Source organism: Pseudocercospora fijiensis, assembly GCF_000340215.1.
Source record: "Pseudocercospora fijiensis CIRAD86 unplaced genomic scaffold MYCFIscaffold_9, whole genome shotgun sequence".
NCBI classification, from domain to species: Eukaryota; Fungi; Ascomycota; class Dothideomycetes; order Mycosphaerellales; family Mycosphaerellaceae; genus Pseudocercospora; species Pseudocercospora fijiensis.
Genome location: NW_006921540.1, coordinates 345,117 through 363,067, shown reverse-complemented (window position 1 = coordinate 363,067; position 17,951 = coordinate 345,117). Strand labels below are relative to the sequence as shown.

Below are 17,951 nucleotides of genomic sequence, written 5' to 3'. Positions count from 1 at the left end.
CACCAGTGCTGAGGCATGCGAAGCACGATGACAGCATTGAGACCTCCCTATCGTGCGCCAGCATGCTCTTCATGCTGTGTACTTCGGTACATGCGATATTATTCTCGCGGCTACTCTTGTTCAACAGCAGAACAAGCTCTGGACGTCACACCCGCTGGCTGTCTGGGGGGATCGGGAAGGATTCCCTATTCTGTCACCTGGGAAAGTCTCCAATCTGCTGGACACTGCTGATGGTGGCTTGTGGTCGGCATCATGAGTAGAGTACCACGACTCGTGATGCAGTCCATTACCTATCAGTCACTTATATTCCAGTAGTAGTCTATCACAGATTCTTACTATACGTACAGCTTCACCTCGCCTGAAGTTGCCCCGAAACTAGCAGTACAGTACCGGTACGAAACTGCGAATCCTCCACCAACAGCAATCCTCAGGGTTCTTCTGTGTCAAGCTCTCCAACAGCAACACGGAGAAACAACGCATTTTCTCTCCTCTTAAGTTACGGACTCTGAGGAGAGTGCTGACCTGCCCTGCTTGTAAGGATGAAGTAGCTATGTATACATAGTGGTAAGTAATCCGACTGGGCAACCATGCTCAAGCGACGAGTCGACGACCACTCGTTCTGCAGTCTGCACGAGAAGTCCGACATTGTCGAAACTCCGACACACGCAACATCTTTTGGGTCCAGCAGAGCACGTTTCAAAGTCTGCGGCATGGGCGGCCAACCAACGTTAGAGAGGCCAGGCCAGGCCAGCTCACAATCACATGCGGACCCGATGCAGCGAGCAATCGAGGCTCCCTTATTATAAATTCGCATCTTTGCTCGAACCCCCCCCCCCCCCCCCACCCTCGTCCCAAAAACAATCTGTTCCGTAAGCATGTCTTTCATCGCGCTCCAGCTCCACTTAATAGAGCTTAGCCTTATCACACACATGAACAAGAGGGAAGCAGCAAATACTGAAGCGCTGCAGCAGCCATTTCAATGTTTCATTACTGGGTTCTAGGGTTTGGAATTCATGTCATCGCTTGCTTGTATTGCGTGCAAAATCGGTCGGCAAACCGATTTACAAATCACCGTTGCATCAAATGCGAGATGTTTCAGGAACATGTTCGGTTGCTCACTTAAAAAAATCCGATTAATCAATCGGCGAGCTGCGGAATATATTCAGGCATCGAATGTCGTCCAGATCAATTGCATCAGCATCAGCCGAAGAGATGCGGAAAGAGGTCTACTTGCTTCCTCGCAGAATCGGGACTCAAAAATCCTTGTCATGAAATCGCTTCATTTTTCAAGGTGGATGGCGTTGGCAGCTTGCAGTCAGAATTGGGTCGTATGTATCTGATGGATATGTGCATCGACACTAGGAAGCATTACTAGGCTGTAGCGTGTGCGTGTGGTTTGGCGCTTTGACAATCTCTCCATCCTCTTGCTGTCTACACACCAGAGCATTCTGGACCCACGGGTCGGCCAAGATGTCGTCCATCGTAGCACGCTTGTTAGGATCCAGCTCAAGCATGCTACCAATGATGTGTCTCGTCTCACGTGGCAGCAACCTGAGAAGTCTCACGGGGCCCTTAATGGTAGGCTGAGAATCCGTATTCGAGGCGGTCGTTGTCCTGCTTGCCGGTTCACTGGCAGATTGATTGCCACCATTGTGATGGTGATGATGGTGGTGGTGGTGATGAGATTTGTGCTCAGGGTTCGTATCGTCGCCGCTAGGATTCCGTGACGGTGGTGCGGTCGTTGACTTGGCAGCGGTAGAACGGCGATGCGAGTCGAGCAGCTTGTCTTGATCTGGGTCTGGAGGTGAGATGAACAGGCGGTACGAGTTGTCGGAAATCCTAGGGGCCTTCCACGGGAATCTGCGCAACGTCATACAGCAGAATATGATGGCTATCGACCAGATGTCGGCCGGTCGCGGATCATATCGTGCCTGGTCATACACCTCGGGTGCCAAGTAGGGGTCTGAGCCAACAACGCCTGTTATCATCACATGTCAGTACAACTTTCGACGATCGGCGGATATGTCGATCACTTACCTGATGCTAGCACAATCTCGCTCTCGAATGGATATCGGAAGACAACCGCGCTGCCAAAGTCGATGAGTTTCATAATGCCATGCTCACTGATGACGACGTTGTCGAGCTTCAGATCGCGGTGAGCCAGACCCATGCTGTGAAGGTATAGCACACCACTCAGAATCTGCAACGTCGCGCAAGTGATCTCTTCACGACCCATCTTGCCGGCCATGACCGTCGCAAACAGGTCGTATGGCGCATACTCCATTACCTCGTACCACTTTCCCTTCTCATGTACGATGTCGATCGTTTCGATGACATTTCCGTGGTGGAGCGTCGAGCCAATGCAGAACTCGGCGGTGACCTTCTTATTGTACTCCCGTTCGCTCTCATAGGCGTGTCGATCTCGGAACTGCTTGACTGCGAACACTGTGCCATCTCCGCTGCGCTTCATAAGTCGCACGGAGCCACCGGCGCCGGAACCAAGCATCTTTCCAAACTTGCCATACTTTGACTGCAGGCCATGATCGTCAGCGAATGGCACACTAGGCTGATCGCCAGTATTGGTGTGCGTAGGTGTCCTAGTGCCTGATGAGCCACCATTTGACCGTGATGATAAATCCTTCTCCTCTTTCTTGTGCTTGTGGTCGCTGCCGAAACCCTTGAAGAAGCGCTTGAGGTTTGATTTGGAGCTGGAATGGTGGTGGCCCTTGTCATCGACCGTCAAAGAGCTGTCGTTGTGATCTTTCCGGCCGCCGAAGAAGCTGGAGCGCTTCTCGTCTTGCGAAGCGCTAAAGAAGCTCGCACGCTTCTCGTCTTGCGGGACTTTTGCCTTGATGATGTCAGTACCTGAACCCGATGTGGGCAGGGTGGGCATGCCAGGTAGAGGAGGGCCTTGTCCAGAATTGGCATAACCCTGTGCTGGATCTCTATCGCCGAATCTGTATTTTGAATAGGGGTCTGAGGTCGCGACCTGCTGCGACTGTCGCTTGCCCGTCGCCTTGCTGGCATCTGAAGTGGGTGTGAAGGGTCGAGGAGTTCCAGGTGCTGTGCTGGCAGGAGTGCCAGCGGTAGGAGATACGTCTTTCGAAGGAGGCTGTGAATCTCCAGCCGGTCCTAGGGAGTGCGCAGGCTGTTGCTTAGGATGACTAGATACGGGACCGGCTGTGTCGTTCCGAGCTGGCGATGCTGACCGCTGCGGCGTCATAATATCGTGCGGCGGCCGCACTGCCGAAGCACTAGTCGGCGGCTGCAGCTTGTTGCCGCCATCTCGAGATTGAGTGGCAGCGGGGGTCAGTGGTGGCGAATGGACGGCGGAGGAAGGTGGTGAGGTTCTCGGGGTATGGTCGACGCTGCCCGCGTGCAGGTATCTTCTCTGGGGGGTGGCCGAGCCACTTGGTACCTGTGCACGGCGAACTTTGTCAGCAATCCATCTGACGGGATTCCATTGCGAGAGCCCGGTCATCACAGGCGGTAGGAGTAAGATACATGTAGGTGAAGAGGAAGACGTTCGCACTCACTCTGGAAGCAGGCTGTGAACCGGGCAGAGATATCCTTTCAAACTGGTGATGAGCGGCTCTGGCTTGTTGCAGCTGCGACTGGTTGGCCAGTTGACTGCGTAGTGCTGCCAACTCTTCCTTCTGATGAGCATCGTGGCGCTGGGCGATGTCATTGTCCCTGGTCCCCTGCTCGGCCGGGATGAAGACTTGCTTGATCTTATCCATGTCCACGCCAGGCAGAGATATGTTGCGTGCCTGATCGGAAGCCGGTGACGCGAGACAGATTATGATTGCAGGCAGGCTCAAGTGCGCGCTGCCGTGGAGATCCGCTGGCTCCGGCGCAGTGCGTATGGCGAGTCAGGCAATCGCGCAGACCGACAATGGGAAAGGAAAGGCCTCCCACCAGCGCGGCGGTTGGCCTGCGGACTCGCGCGTGGAAGGTCTGTACAGGGCGAAGTTGAAGTGCGAGGTGTGCGTGTGGTGGAGGTGAAGGTAAGGTGGGCTGTCGCTATGCAGAGAGAGCGCGAGGTGTGCGTGTGCGGGCGCGGGCGCGGGCGCGGGCGCGGGCGCGGGCGGAGGATGGAGGAAGAATGACTGTCTCGCTGGCTGCTCATACAAAGCTTGATAGAGCTCCACGCCGAATCGGACTACGCGATGACGACGACGATGACAGCTCCCAGCATTCAGGTTAGTAGTGGTAGTGTCGATAACGGGAGTGGCTGGCAGGCTCAGGCTCAGGCTCAGGCTCATACTCATCGGACAGCAAGAAATGGGGCATCGTCAGTGTCTGCGGTCTTACCTAAGCCACGCTCCAGTATTCCGCATGTGCCCCCACGCCGTCAGCCAAGCACAGCTGCTGAAGAAATCCACCCCGGTACATTCTCGGATTTATCTTTGTTCAGGGATCGCTACAAGCGGCAATCCGTGAACAGAACGTTTGGCATACCTCCGAACGTCGCAGAGGATTGTCCTTTGTCTGCTGCTTCCCGTCAACGGCGATCTGGTAGAATACTCCCGATAAGCACCCGCTGCCGTAGAACTGCACCTCATCTCGCGTTGCAAAGACCACGAAAACTCTGCCTGCTTGCTCGTAATGGCCTGCGGTAGGGAGGGCACGGCAGCAGCCTGGAACCGTCGCCGTCGCCAGAGAGAGAATTTCTTCCGCACGCACTATATCCTCGCTCGCCCAAGCCACACCATACGCGTTGCCTTTCAGAACACAACGCCGCCTGCAGGGATGAGGAGACGAGTGCCACAGAAAATGCTTGTTCTAACGAACGGGACCGCTGCGCTTCTGTCCGTCCCTTGCCATTCTGCCCTGCCTTTGCCTTTCACATGTTTCTGCTCCACTTCCCGGCAGAACATGTGTCTTACAACCAGCGAACCTTCATTCGAGGAATGTGTCCCAAAATAAACTCTCGGATCTGTGATTGGAACAAGAGCCACAATCTGGTTGCTGAGACTGTGAGACTTCCGGTAGCCACAGCCTTGTTGAAATTTTCCAACCCTCCCTCGGTAAGCCGAACCTTTCGCTTCCTTCCAAGCCGGATGCTCCATATACCGAGGTCAACCGATCGTTTTACTGTACTTTCGGTCGTACAGTAGCTCCGGCATGGCTTAGCAATATCAAGTATGTATGTCCTTGGCTACCAGATGTGGCGTCCAAGCTTGTGTAAAGGATGCTACCTTTCACAATGCAATATACCATCCATCCTGGGAAAACGTAGACAGTCACGATCTGGCCATGCTGCCATCACCCGCTTGGTCCATGAACAAATATATGACATCTCTCACATCATCCAGCGAACTCAACTCAAAACATCCGACATCACAAAATCCCAAACCAGAAAGCGGCGCCCTAATCTTTCAGTGCCGTATGCAAAAGCCATTGAATCTCGTATATAGGTATCCCAAAGAAACCCTACCTCGTGGATCTCGGCGTCCATCTCGGGAAAATTTCCATTGTTGGACGCAGCTGCATCCTTCGCTGCCTCAAAACAAACAAAACCAACGTAAACGCGATCCATGCCAGGAATAGCACGCTATTGTAATTGAAGTTGGCTCTGTCGACGTGGTAGTATTCGGGCCAGAAGGACCAGAACAACGCCCAAGCAGCGTAAACTAAAGCCAGACAGTTGATGCTAAGTCCAGCTTTTCCCAACGACCACGATGCATTCGGCAGCTGTTCGCCACGAAGGCGCTTCAGCGTGAGGCTACCAATCGACAGGAGGTAGCTCGACATTAATGCCGATGTCGCCAGGCCAATGATTGTGCTGAATGCAGCTGATGCAGTGATAGTGACGAAAGAGACGACGATCGTGAAGAGGACGGTCAGGTAGATGGCATTCAGCGGTACTTTGAGCCTTGGGTCGACTTTGCTGATCCAGGGTGAAAAAAACAGTGCTTGATCCCGACTGCAGAACGCTTAGCAAGACCTTTCATACTTCAAGCGGCACATCATGGCCTACCCAAATGCCAACAGGTGTCTCGACGTGGCCACCATTGTGCTGACCGAGTTCATGATCAGCATCGAAAGAACCAGGATGGTGAAGCCGAGTGTAGCTTCTTCCGAATCGGTAGCGCCCTTGAAGACGATGAAGAAAGGATGTTTGACATCGATGCCAAGTCGAAGGTCGCCCATGCTGAACAAGTATGCCATCAGCAACATCAAGGCCGGTGGCATGTTCCCTAAGAAGCTCCAAAAAATGCAGCGCGGCAAGATTGACTCCGGCTCTTCGACCTCGTCAGCAATGTGGACCACAGCCTCGCTGCCTGAGACGATGAACATTGCAGGAAGTTGTCCTACCAGTACAGATGTTGCGAGCGATGGCCACCCTCCGCCATTGTCGGTGAATTGAGTAAAGACCTCGGATGCCGTTGTCTTGTTTGCCAGAGTCCAAAGGATGATGATGATCGGTATGAAAGCATAGACATGACAAATGGCGAAGAGACCCTCGGCAAGAGACAGATGGCCAGCGGCGAAGGCGTTGAATGAAGATACAGAGATGGCGACCCCGATTGTTAGAAGACTCCGTTGCCACTGCTTGGATTCGAAGTTAGGATCGGTGACCCAGCAAAGAGTCAGGATGACTCTTGCTGACATGTAACACATGGCTGTGAACCTTGCCTGCCATCCGACGGAGCACAATGTTCCGGCACAGTAGGACAGTAGCCGGCGATATTTGGCGCTGGCGAATTCTGCGACCCACTGATAAGGACCGCCAGCCACAGGAACCATGGAGCTCATTTCAGCCAGAGAGAGGACGATGAAGAGCTGTCCGGTGTAGCACCAGATCATAGACCAGAACAACCCCGCAGTGCCTCCATTGATGAGGGACATGGAGCTGGCTGATAGCAGGACTTCCCACGTGCCCGTCACGAGCGCGGTGAAGGCCAAGGTCGAGATCAGTCGAAAGTTCCTTTGCATTTGTTTCTTGCGGTCGACGGGATCCTTCTTTCGGAAGTCATTTGAAAGCGCCCTTGCTAAGCGTCTGTGTGGATGTGCGGGCTCCTCTGAGGATGAAGGAGTGGTGGGATTGCTGTCAGCGCGTGATGGTGGAGGAATCTCATCGTTTTGAGCCAAGTGCGGTTTGAGGAGCGGCGGTTCAGGCTCAGGCTGAGATTGCATAGCACGGAGCGGCGAGTAGGTATATTGCGATAGCGATTGCGAGAGCTGAATGATGGTTGGGCCAATGTTGTGACGGGATTGTTCCGGTGACACTCGCCGAATGTGCCTGCTGCGAAAGGAGGTTGATGCCATCCATATCGTGCTTGTGCTTTCCTGTCCGGACACCCAGAGAGATTACATGGCAGCGCATGCTCGACAGATGTCTCCCGGCCTTCAGGCTTCAGTACATGTAGTGTTCCTGCATCTCGTTCGACCATCTTCCACTCATTCTCCGCTCCGACCTCGATGGCGGCCTTCGACCTTCCTAGCGGCGCTTCCTCCATCGTTGTGGTGTCTATGGTTGGACTGATCTAGTCGATCTTGACATTTCTGATCCGCATGTTCCTCCGCCTGAAAGTCAACGGACCGCTCGGATGGGACGACACTGCGTGCGGAATTGCGACAGTACGCTTGATGTGTCCCGTCACGAGCGATTGATTGGTGATGCTACCTTGTTGCCAACTAATACTTCCAGATCTTTGGCGTGACGCAGTCGTGCGTTACTCTTGCCGCCGTCCACGAGGGCCTTGGACATACACAAGACAACCTTTCGACCGAGCAACTCGACCTATTATTCATCCTCTTCTGGATTGGCAACCAGTTCTACATCGCTGCCATGGCCTGTGCTACGCTCTCAATCTCGCTACTCATCTGCCGAATCGCGTGGGCTCGGCACCATCTCGTCCTAGGCTACTCCATAGCTGGTGCCATCGGTGTGTGGGCATTCGTATCGCTATGCTTCTTGGTCTTCCAGTGTAAGCTGCCTCGGCCATGGTACTTCAACCCTCCAGCGAAGTGTCTCAGTCGACTAAACATCTGGATGGGAATCTCAATCGTCAACGCACTACTGGAGATCAGCAACGTGACAACGGCTTAGCAAGTCGTGTGGAATGTGCAGATGTCACGTAGGCCAAAGATCTGCATCCTCATTGCTTTCGTGCAGCGACTGCTGTAGGTTCTCCCGGTAAACGTGCAGTGTGGTTGACTGACGACTCTCCAGAATCCTACCGCCAATGTTAGTTCGCATGAAATATCTATACTATGCCTTGCATGCCAAAGACATTACGCTCAGTCGAGTAAATGTCAACATCCTTTCGCAAGTTACGATGCACCTCAGCATCATCCTAGCGACGCTTCCTTGCGCAAAGCCACTCTTCATCGTCTTGGAAGCAGGAATATTTAGGAATCCTCACGAGCCTCGAAAAATCACACCTGAAAGGCCGGCGCCGTACTCGTAGGACAGACGGTCGACATTTGCCAAGAATTCATCAACACCTGCCTTCCAGCAGCAGCAGCAGCAGCAGAAGAAGAAACATGTTAGTATAAGACTCATGCCACTGTCATGGAATCGCAGACAGACCTTTACGCCACGAGATATCGTCTCGACTCCACCTTCCGCATATCACAATCATCATCAGTCTCGTCGATCTCCGTCCGCCAAGTCTAGTCTATGGAAGTCATCATCCTCTAGCAGTCTCTCCAAATTCAGGACCTCGCTGCCGCCCAGGAGGCCACACGTACTGCGACCATCGATACACAGTCGGGATCAGAGCGGAAAAACGTATATAGCGTCCTCAACCAGCCATAGAAGCCGACCTCCGAGTGATTACGATGACTGGTTGGATGTCCTGCGACCAGACGACGGGCGAACAATCACCACAATTCAATATGACCCGGTCAGTGCAGCTGAAGCAGTGAGGAGGAGATCATTGGATGATGAGGAAGAGGGCAAGGAGCGTGCGAGAGCGACAATTCAGCAGACGACCGAAGTTGAGGTCTATTATGAGAAAGCCGGCCCTGCAGGGAATTAAATTCCTGTGTACGTGGAAGGGCCAGAGGGAGTCAAGATGAATAGGTCGATTTTCCGCTGATAATCGCGAGACAGAATACAGCACGTACCTTGATATCGGAAAAACATGGTCTTTTCCTGGTCGAAGCTTGCTCGTCCTGATGTGCAGGTTCTCAGTCCTAGAAATCTGCTTCGGACCGTCCTTGCACTGCCTGATCAGCATTCGAGGAATCCACCGCGATGTGCAACTCCGCCACATAGTTCAAGCAGTGGCCGGCACGTCGTCGACAGTAGTCTAGTCTCGAACAGAGCGCGCATATTGCTTAGCGATAACGATCTAGGCATTTGTTCATTGCCGCAGATTCTCCAGAACCAAGCCAAAGGCTGTATTGCTGGTATCGACAGAGACACACTATGCAGCTCATGTATCCTTATCACTTCCACCATCATCATCATCATCATCATCCTCCTCATTCTCAACCCGTCTCCCCTTCACACCCTTCTCCACCTCAGGCACAAGCGAATCCATATACACCTTATCCTTACCCACCAGCGTCACAGTATTCCTCGGCTTCCCCCATCTCGGATAACTCCCCACCTTCACTCCCTTCTCATCAACCTTCCTCTGCAACTCCGTCAAAAACTCCGCCACCTCACTCTCCGCCAACGGAGTCGAAAACAAAATCCTATAAACCCCCTTCCCCTCAGGATCCACCAATCTCGGTAATATCCTCGCTTTCAACCCCGTCAACATCTTCTCAAACAATTTCGGAATCCCTGGCAAAATGTGTATATTCCCATTCACCACACTGATCGGGACCCAAAGGTCTTCCGCCACGAAAATCACCTGGTCTTCGTCGGCCAGATTCTTGTCGTAGGGTAATTGGATCATTCTCAATTTCGCCCTTCGCGCGGGGGAATCTACGTCCCAGCTGAAATCTTTCTGCGAGGCGTGGGGTTTGCTTAGTCTTTTCATGCGTTCGTACGCGGCGTCGTGGAGGGTGAGAGGGAGGTCGAAGGCTTTGGCGATGGATTGGTAGGTTATGTCATCGTGGGTAGGCCCGATCCCACCGGATGTTACGACGAGATCGTATTCTGATGACATTCGACGAGTGGCTTCGATGATTTCGGATTCGTCGTCGGCGATGACTTCGACGCGTTTGAGGGCGATGCCGAGAGAGAAACAGTATTTGGCGAACCAGGCGGAGTTGGTGTCTACGGTCTGTCATATCACTTCTGGTTTAGTTGGAGTGGTTTTAGCATTGCTGTGAATGCTGGAGACGATGTAAGGCTTGGGGGGATTCTCGCTAACCTTTCCACCGAGCACTTCGTCACCGATAATTATACATCCCGCCGTGTGTATTTGTCTCTTGCTGCGTTCTGCTGCCATGCTGGATATTGACGTCATCGCTGAGCGTCGTGCTGCGCTGTTGTGGAGGTAATTGGGCAATGGGCGTGAGAGGTGACGAGTGAGTTGATTGATGCGAGAGAACATTAGAAGGTACTGCCAGGAGTAAAGGGAGAATTGCTGTTGTTACCTCATTGATGCTTGGTCAATGTCGACATTCACAAGAAGCCGAGTCGGGGCGGGGCCAGAGCTTTGCAGATCGACCAGGGCCTCACCACATCACACACATCATTCAACAACACAGCACATCCCAGCCCCATACCACACCTCACCTCACCTCACGCACGAACACGATGGTAAGCTGCATCTGCATCGCATGAACCATTCCCACTTCCAACCACATGAACACGCACCTCTCTAACAAGCCAACCCTACCCACGCAGTCCTCCGAATCCCGCCTCTACACCTTCTCCCAAGAAACCAAAGACGCCCTACGAAAATTCCGCCTCGGAACATCGCGATCAAAAGATCCCCAAGCAATAATATGTAAGCGCTCCAAAAAAAAACCTCCTCCTCCTCCCCCTTCCCCTCCCACAGAGAGACAAGAGAGAAAAAAACCTAACAAAGAAAAATCCCCCAAAGAAAAGACCAAATCGACAAAAAATCCTTAGAAATAAAACCCGAAGCTGGCGCGGAAATTTACACGAAAATTCACCACCTCCAGGACGAACTACCCGATAACACGCCACGATACATCCTCTTAAGTTACCCACTCACACTCGTTCGTCTCCCTTCCCCTTCCCCTTCCCTTCCTTATTACTAACGTTGCGTTTAGTCCTCCGGCCGCCTCTCCGTCCCCTACATCATGATCAACTACCTGCCGGCCACGACATCGAGTGAAATGCGCATGTTGTATGCTGGAGCGAAGGAGTTGATGAAGAATGCTGCGGAAGCTGGGAGGATTTTGGAGGTTGAGAGTGCGGAGGAGTTGGAGGGGATTGAGGGGATTTTGAAGGGTGGGGAGGATTAGGGAGGAGGGGAAAGATGAAGAGATGGGAGAGGAGAGGAGAGGGGAGAGGGGGGTTCGTAAGGTGGATAGATGATGAGGTTCGGTGGGTATATACATAGTGAGAGGAGGAGGGGAGGATAGGGTAGAGTGGCAGAGTCATCATGTGTTACGATGATACATACATACAGTTTTTCAGACTTTCAGCCATACTTGCAAGTTGGTAGATGTGATCGTAGACTCGTGTTTCCATCACACATATGAACGCCAAGAGATATCAACAGCACTTCTATCATAAATCATGACGATACACAGCGCCTGCCGTTCGATCGAATCGAGATTCGGGCATAACCTGAAACTCCGGTAGACATATATGCGAGAAAAATACGTTTCGAATCAATCAATCAATGCAACAGAGCTGCCTTCCAATCTTCAAATGCCAAAACTGAAACCACTCTAAAAGATCACTCACATGGCCGGGAGACGTCGATTGCCATGTTCTGCTGCGCGCGAGATAAAAAACGACCTGGCAACGAAGAAAAATCGAACAAGGAGGGCAATACACATGAAATGAAATAAGAGGTGAAAAGAACAAGTTCATTGTCGCCCTTAGCTCTCTCACTACGCCTCTGATGCGCCGGCGCCCCATAATGTCGGAGAAGGAGGATGAGGTCGTGTATTTGTTCTTTCTCATCTCTCTTTCAATTTTTCTTCCTCTCTCTCCGTGTCTCGAAAATCTCATGCATGTGTTAAGGGATATAAATAAATGCATAAGAGTTTTTGTAGTTAGCGGATACCTTATCTCCTTCCGCTCTTCTTGCCTGGTAGCGCGAAAGAAAAGTTTTCGCCCCTCTTTGTCGTTGTTGTTGATGATGTAGGTGCGGCCACTTCCTGCCTGCCTCTGTAGTGGCCATGACTTGCCCTCGCTTTCGTTCTGGAGTCGCCATGCGAATGTACCCAATGCAATGGTACTAGTGGTGGCGACAAGCGCATCTTTTGACTCCTTCCGCCTCCGCCTCTGGCCTCTCGCCTCCACGCCTTCTGTTCTCACCAATGAAACGGTCGTCGCGGCGCTTGCTATTGCGTTTCGTGGTCCGGTTCGCGGTGCCGTACTTACATTACTGTACACTTCGCACAGCAACCCGCGTCCTGCTCTTCACCTTCAATGCCCATCTCGTCCTTGGGTCTGCTGCCCGAGCTTCCGCCACCAGGATATCCTGACATGTCCTTGTTATATTTCCTGATTTCGCGCACGATGTCGTAGAAGGCGTTGTCGACATTGATGCGGGACTTGGCCGAGGTCTCGATGAATTTGCAGCCGAATGATCGAGCGAGCTGTCTGCCCTCTACAATGCGAATCTATGTCAGCGCCTGTCCAAGGTTGATGCGTCGCGATCGTGGGCGAACGTGGCCAAGCAGGCGCGTGGGCAGCACGTGTAGCGCGGAAAAAGAAGATATATATCAGGAGACCCACCTTCTGTGCTCACTTGTCGCTCGTGCTCCAGATCGCATTTGTTACCCACGACGATTATGGGAAAGTAGTCCTTGTCCTTGACTCTCAATATTTGCTGCTGGAATGTGACGATCTCCTCAAAGCTTTGCCGTGATGTTATGCTGTAGACCAACAGAAAGCCCTCTCCTGTGCGCATGTACTGTTCGCGCATGGCCGAGTATTCTTCCTGGCCGGCGGTGTCGAGCACGTCTAATAAGGCGACCTCATCGTCGATGACGCATTGCTTGCGATAAGAGTCTGTACGGCAGGTGCGACATTAGTTCTGTGCGTTTAGGTTTGCACATGTAGTGCGCGGTGCAGCGCGGCATTATTGGGATATAGGGGTGCGTACCTTCGATGGTGGGATCGTACTCGTCGACGAAGTGAGACTGGATGAGCTGGATGGTTATGCAGGACTTTCCCACACCACCACCGCCGACGACGACCAGCTTGTATTCCCGCAGGAACTGTGAAGACATGTTGGGTTAGCTTGCGAAGCTTGCGATTGTTGTTTCGGCAGTGCGTGGTTGTTGTACAGGAGGTGCAGGGACTGAGGGTGAAGCTCACTTTGGAGGCCATTATTGCGGAGGAGGGCAAAGGGGTGGAACGGGAGCCTGAGCTTGAGTCGTGGGAACGCGAGTCGAGTGGCGGCGGCGTCGGGGGCTATAGAATATAGAACAAGATGTTGCGCGGTGCGGTGCGGTGCGGTGCACGCGTGTGGCGACAGCAATGGCCGTGTCCTCCTGCAGCGGCGGCGGCGACAATGGCAGTGGCAGTGGCAGTGGCAAGGCAATGGCAATGGCAATGGCAATGGCAATGGCAATGGCACTGACGGTGGCAGCGAGGTGGTCTGGCTCCGGCAAATATGTTGATGGCTGAGGGTGGGTAGGAGGTCGCACGGATGCAGCGTGTCGGCGGTCAGGGCAGGGCAGGGCAGGGCAGGACAGGGCGAGGGCGGGAGCGTTCGCAGACTGGGCCGTGCAGACGTCCACGGCCACGGGCGCTGGGAAGCTGTTTGTGACGATCTCCGGACGGGCAGCAGATGGCTCCAGCACGCACAGCAAGAACGCAAAGCCAACGTGCACACGGTCCTGGGAAACGGGAGGTGATCACGTCCGATCTGGCTGTACGATAGAATTGTTGTGTTGGCAGCAGGCGCAGGCGCAGGCGCAGGCGCAGGGCAGGACAGGCACAGGCCCGCAGGCACAGGTATAAGTTAGCACTGCTAGCGGAATGCAAAATCACTGCGGCGGCGGCAGGCCACTGGGTCTACAGTAGCTTTGGCCCTTTAAAACTCTCGTAGAACTGCCTTCCTTGTCTGCCCACGCTCTCTGCCATCTGGTCCTCTGGAGTCTCTGCTCTCTCTGCGGAGTCTGCTCTGCTCGCGCCTCCCATGCCATCATCATGTTCCAATCCGTATTGCAACATCTCTCTTGCTACGGAGTTATACTGCTTACCATCCCGATGTCCGATGATAGCGCCGTGGTAGACGCAGAGCATGCAGGAGATAATATGTAGTATGGTAGAATACCTAGCGAACCTCGCTTCTAGTGCCCTTCTAAAGCTCCACTCCCAATATTCATCTCCAATCACCATCACATGAAAGCACAGGGCGCGCAGGAAACACTTGTCTAGGCCTAAGTTAGTCATCATCTCCCTTTCGTGCTCAAACCATCGAATTTGTGCCATCCTCCCTATATTGTCCGAGGCGAGGCGAGCCGATTCTGCCTGTGCCTCTGCCTACGACACTACCATGGAGGATTCCTGATGTTCATGCGTTGCTCGTTTGGTACTGCCTTGCCTTGCATCCTCCCGCCCCATTCCAACCACGCTCCTTCGCAGTCCCAACATCCCCGACTCATCATAACAACCCGAGTTGCTGATGAACAAACATGCTCACGCTGCGATATACGTGGCCTCTCTGGCCGCTGCGCACGCGGTCGAGGTAGGCATGTCCGACAACATGCATGCTTCTCTTCTTCTTCTTCTTCACCGAATGAGGACAAACGACTTCGGCGCATGGAAGCTACTGCACTTCTTCGTGCTCTTCCATGCTAGCTGTGCTGCAGCTTGCAGGTCCCAAACCCCCAATAATGGGCCATGGCTGCCGACGCCATCGATGCCAACAACGGCCCAAAATACGTCGATCACTTGGTCCTCCGCCTCACTCGCGCAGACCAGATGGCAGCCGGGATAAATTGCATCTCGCCTTCCCTTTTAAACTACGTCTTATCGGAGAGAAAAGAAAAGCCTCAATTCTAGTAGATGAAGACGCTCCCAAGTCAGCTGACCGCCCATGCATGCGAATCGGGTCGACATGGGTCAGACTGGACTGGAGCTGCGAGCTTCGACCGGGTTTCACTCCACTGAGCTGCTGTAGGTTCAGCAGCCCAAGCATCCCGCATTCTTCTGCCTTCTTTCACCAATCACTCCTGCGGACCGATGGACCTTGCTGGCGCCCATGCATATCGCACGACGCATGCATCTGTACATCAGTACCGGCATGACCTTTATACTTCCGATTTGACAACTCTGAGCTCGCTTATCGCCTGTCGACGCGAATGCAGCCACCACCGCGCCCAGTTTCAGAAGAAAGGGTGTATCCGGACGAGTCCCCATTGGACAGCTCGACTCAACAGACATGGTAAACCCATAGCATACTTGAATTTCTCCCAAGGCGATTGGCTCATTTCCTCCAGAATTAGACATTACCTTCCGAAACCCTATGATCTGCTTCTTGGGTCGCAGCCATACTTTCATCTCCTTTCAAGCCACCCTAGACCAGAGACTTGGCAGAATCACAGCATCCTCATCACCACCACCACTTCACATCTCTAACATGATTGACGGACTTTCCGTGATCCCGAGACTGGCACATCGATCAAGCGTTTAGACCGCGATGTCGGACCCGAGTGCTGTTTCGATCGAACGAAGTGATTTGTTGTAGCGTCGTTCGATGTCGACAGGAGCTTTGGCTAGCTCACTACGCTAGCGTACATCAGTTCACAACTTCACAAGAACACTGACTGCCCATCGTCCAGATCCGAGAGCAGTTCTTCGTCACCCCGATCCAGAGTACAAAGCTACCAATGTCGTCGAGCTGTAAACTTACCAGCATCTGCTCGACGAACGGATACCCATGCTGCTCCCAAGAGATCGGACCAGTAGGTACGTGTGCCTCCCACTTGAGCTCCATAGCTCCATATCTGACCCCCATCCCACGGCCTTCGAACCACCCATGCTCGAAAATGTTTCACAATTGCGACTTCTCTTCGACCAGGTACATATCCGTCTGGAAGACCGCTTTTACAATAGCCGACATATCTGTCCCTGCAAATTTCTCATCATCCGTCAACCTCAATCGTTCCAGTTTGCGGAAATGCTTGCTTGAAAAGCTCTAGCAGGGAATTTACATAGATCGGTAATATGCAGTTGCGGCATGATGACCACCAATTTCCAAAGCTCTTCTAGCAAGCAAGCTCGCATCCCATCGAGCAATTCCTATGGCGCCAGACACCACGGCAATGACATTAGCCCTATGATAGCACCGAACTGAGAAACCATTCCACATTACTTTTTATACCCTATCTTCTTCTTCTTCTTCTTCAACTCCCTCCTTGATTCGCTCAAACTCTAATCATCCCGAATCCAGAAAAGAAAAAATTGCCTCCGCCTCAACTCCTCCCTCTATATATCGCCGCCAATGTTGCGGTAAATAGCATCAGCCCAAAGATCTACTTTCAATTCCTTTTACACTTGCCCTTTTGTTTCTGAAAGCTTAGAATTTTGAACGTGTGTAATAATGTGATTTTGATGGGCGAGTCCGCGGCTTAGAATGTATGCGTTGATGAGGTGAAACACATTGTGAGGTTTTATGTGGTTGTTTTGAGAAGAATGGGGTGGGTTTGCGTAGTGATGAGAAGGAGGATGTAGTACATGAGTGATGCATATTACTCTTGTTGCTGTGCGTTTTGGGATTGGATTTGGAGGAGGTTTTGGGCGGGATAAGGAGTTTATGGATGGGATTGTGATTCTTTTCTTGGGAGGTTAGAATAGAGATCACATTTTGTATTGGGGAGCGTCAGTGCCTTGATTGATGTATAAGCAGGTAGTCTACTGGGTTCCAGGCCGCGAGGTTCTGGGCTGTGTATTTTGCAGCCTGATGATGTCGCGAGGCAGGATTTCATTGACATACTGTGCTACTCTTCCGGACGCGCAGCCCAAATCCCGACTCGATTCTGGAGTTGGAGCGACCTCTCATCAAGCCCTTCGAATCTCCCATTTAATATCCTTGATGCTGACTTCCTCGCCAGCTTTCTCGTCATAATCAAACCATTCGCCTTCGGTCAAATCTATCCCAGAGAACTTGGTGCCTGATTCGATTCCTATAGCATTCCATTCTCCCTATGCCGAAGTCAGAAACAGACCGTCGAAGCGTTGTGATATCGGTCGGCATCTTCACACTCACATCAGCCTTGAATTCCACAAATTCCAACCCTCGACAGTCAAACGTCAAGATATTCTGAAGCTTGGCGGGACTTTGCTGGGCGTATGATTTTGGCTTGTCTACGATGTTGGCCGAGTGCTCACGCTAGAACGAAGAGTTAATGTATGGTTATCAGGAGACTCTTTTGTAATAAGGAGGTCGAAATCGAACCTTACAATTCTTGCATTTCCACACGAAATTCGCCTCGCCTCTACTGCCGGATTGCTCATTTTGCTCCTGTATAGTTTCAAGTCAGCACACGTCCACTCCGAAAGAGCTTTCGAAATTTTCTGGCGTACGAATCTGCTCACGGACACCCAATTTGGATGTATCTCTCGACATGATGTGCACTGAACCTTGAATGTGTAGTAGAAAGGTGTGTTTTCGGTGTCTTCAGGCTGGAGGTCGGTGACACTGCAAGATGTCAGTGCCTTGTTTTGTGAATTGCGGTTTCGGTGAAGGTACCCTTCGAGTTCTGCCGAGACTGCTAGTGCTAGCATTTTGTTCGGTCAAGAGATTGAAAGCTCGATGACCATCAATGTCCAGGACGAAGTCGCGGCGCGGGTCTGCCTGGAGGTCAGAATGCTTGGCGGGCGAGCGAGCAACCGGGACTTCGCTTTCCTTTGATCTTGTCGCAGCGGATCTCAC

At 52.5% G+C, this 17,951-nt stretch overlaps 9 protein-coding genes across 9 annotated transcripts; 3 read left to right on the top strand and 6 right to left on the bottom strand.

The window, feature by feature from the left end:
* Nucleotides 1–678: 678 nt before the first annotated feature.
* On the bottom strand, nt 679–1,560 carry MYCFIDRAFT_212348 (uncharacterized protein). The gene is given in 2 exon segments (XM_007932492.1): nt 679–846; nt 866–1,560. The coding sequence occupies 2 exon segments, from the start codon at nt 929–931 to the stop codon at nt 697–699; spliced, it is 216 nt and encodes a 71-aa protein (XP_007930683.1). The 5' UTR covers nt 932–1,560; the 3' UTR covers nt 679–696.
* On the bottom strand, nt 679–3,740 carry MYCFIDRAFT_157113 (nitrogen permease reactivator protein NPR1; the record flags this gene model as incomplete). Its single annotated transcript, XM_007932491.1, has 4 exons — nt 679–1,978; nt 2,038–2,791; nt 2,843–3,391; nt 3,525–3,740. The coding sequence occupies 4 exons, from the start codon at nt 3,738–3,740 to the stop codon at nt 1,359–1,361; spliced, it is 2,139 nt and encodes a 712-aa protein (XP_007930682.1). The 3' UTR covers nt 679–1,358.
* MYCFIDRAFT_208928 (uncharacterized protein) lies at nt 1,014–1,560 on the top strand (the record flags this gene model as incomplete). Its single annotated transcript, XM_007932493.1, has 2 exons — nt 1,014–1,110; nt 1,150–1,560. 2 exons carry the CDS (start codon nt 1,014–1,016, stop codon nt 1,338–1,340), a joined length of 288 nt encoding a protein of 95 aa, XP_007930684.1. The 3' UTR covers nt 1,341–1,560.
* A 1,696-nt stretch (nt 3,741–5,436) lies between the features above and the next one.
* On the bottom strand, nt 5,437–6,942 carry MYCFIDRAFT_80709 (uncharacterized protein; the record flags this gene model as incomplete). The annotated part of the gene is made up of 2 exons (XM_007932490.1): nt 5,437–5,929; nt 5,984–6,942. 2 exons carry the CDS (start codon nt 6,940–6,942, stop codon nt 5,437–5,439), a joined length of 1,452 nt encoding a protein of 483 aa, XP_007930681.1.
* Nucleotides 6,943–7,521: 579 nt separating this feature from the next.
* Nucleotides 7,522–8,993, top strand: MYCFIDRAFT_80708 (uncharacterized protein; the record flags this gene model as incomplete). Its single annotated transcript, XM_007932489.1, has 4 exons — nt 7,522–7,587; nt 7,658–7,895; nt 8,183–8,197; nt 8,869–8,993. The coding sequence occupies 4 exons, from the start codon at nt 7,522–7,524 to the stop codon at nt 8,991–8,993; spliced, it is 444 nt and encodes a 147-aa protein (XP_007930680.1).
* Nucleotides 8,994–9,335: 342 nt separating this feature from the next.
* MYCFIDRAFT_87770 (uncharacterized protein) lies at nt 9,336–10,505 on the bottom strand. The gene is made up of 2 exons (XM_007932488.1): nt 10,284–10,505; nt 9,336–10,193 (listed from the first exon to the last, which is right to left on the bottom strand). The coding sequence occupies exons 1-2, from the start codon at nt 10,464–10,466 to the stop codon at nt 9,393–9,395; spliced, it is 984 nt and encodes a 327-aa protein (XP_007930679.1). The 5' UTR covers nt 10,467–10,505; the 3' UTR covers nt 9,336–9,392.
* Nucleotides 10,506–10,720: 215 nt separating this feature from the next.
* Nucleotides 10,721–11,349, top strand: MYCFIDRAFT_143682 (uncharacterized protein; the record flags this gene model as incomplete). Its single annotated transcript, XM_007932487.1, has 3 exons — nt 10,721–10,865; nt 10,967–11,100; nt 11,155–11,349. The coding sequence occupies 3 exons, from the start codon at nt 10,721–10,723 to the stop codon at nt 11,347–11,349; spliced, it is 474 nt and encodes a 157-aa protein (XP_007930678.1).
* A 634-nt stretch (nt 11,350–11,983) lies between these two features.
* Nucleotides 11,984–13,413, bottom strand: MYCFIDRAFT_58434 (uncharacterized protein). The gene is made up of 4 exons (XM_007932409.1): nt 13,385–13,413; nt 13,170–13,284; nt 12,800–13,075; nt 11,984–12,671 (listed from the first exon to the last, which is right to left on the bottom strand). Exons 1-4 carry the CDS (start codon nt 13,394–13,396, stop codon nt 12,439–12,441), a joined length of 636 nt encoding a protein of 211 aa, XP_007930600.1. The 5' UTR covers nt 13,397–13,413; the 3' UTR covers nt 11,984–12,438.
* Nucleotides 13,414–17,077: 3,664 nt separating this feature from the next.
* Nucleotides 17,078–17,803, bottom strand: MYCFIDRAFT_64290 (uncharacterized protein; the record flags this gene model as incomplete). Its single annotated transcript, XM_007932432.1, has 5 exons — nt 17,078–17,221; nt 17,286–17,408; nt 17,475–17,540; nt 17,603–17,717; nt 17,769–17,803. 5 exons carry the CDS (start codon nt 17,801–17,803, stop codon nt 17,078–17,080), a joined length of 483 nt encoding a protein of 160 aa, XP_007930623.1.
* Nucleotides 17,804–17,951: the final 148 nt, after the last annotated feature.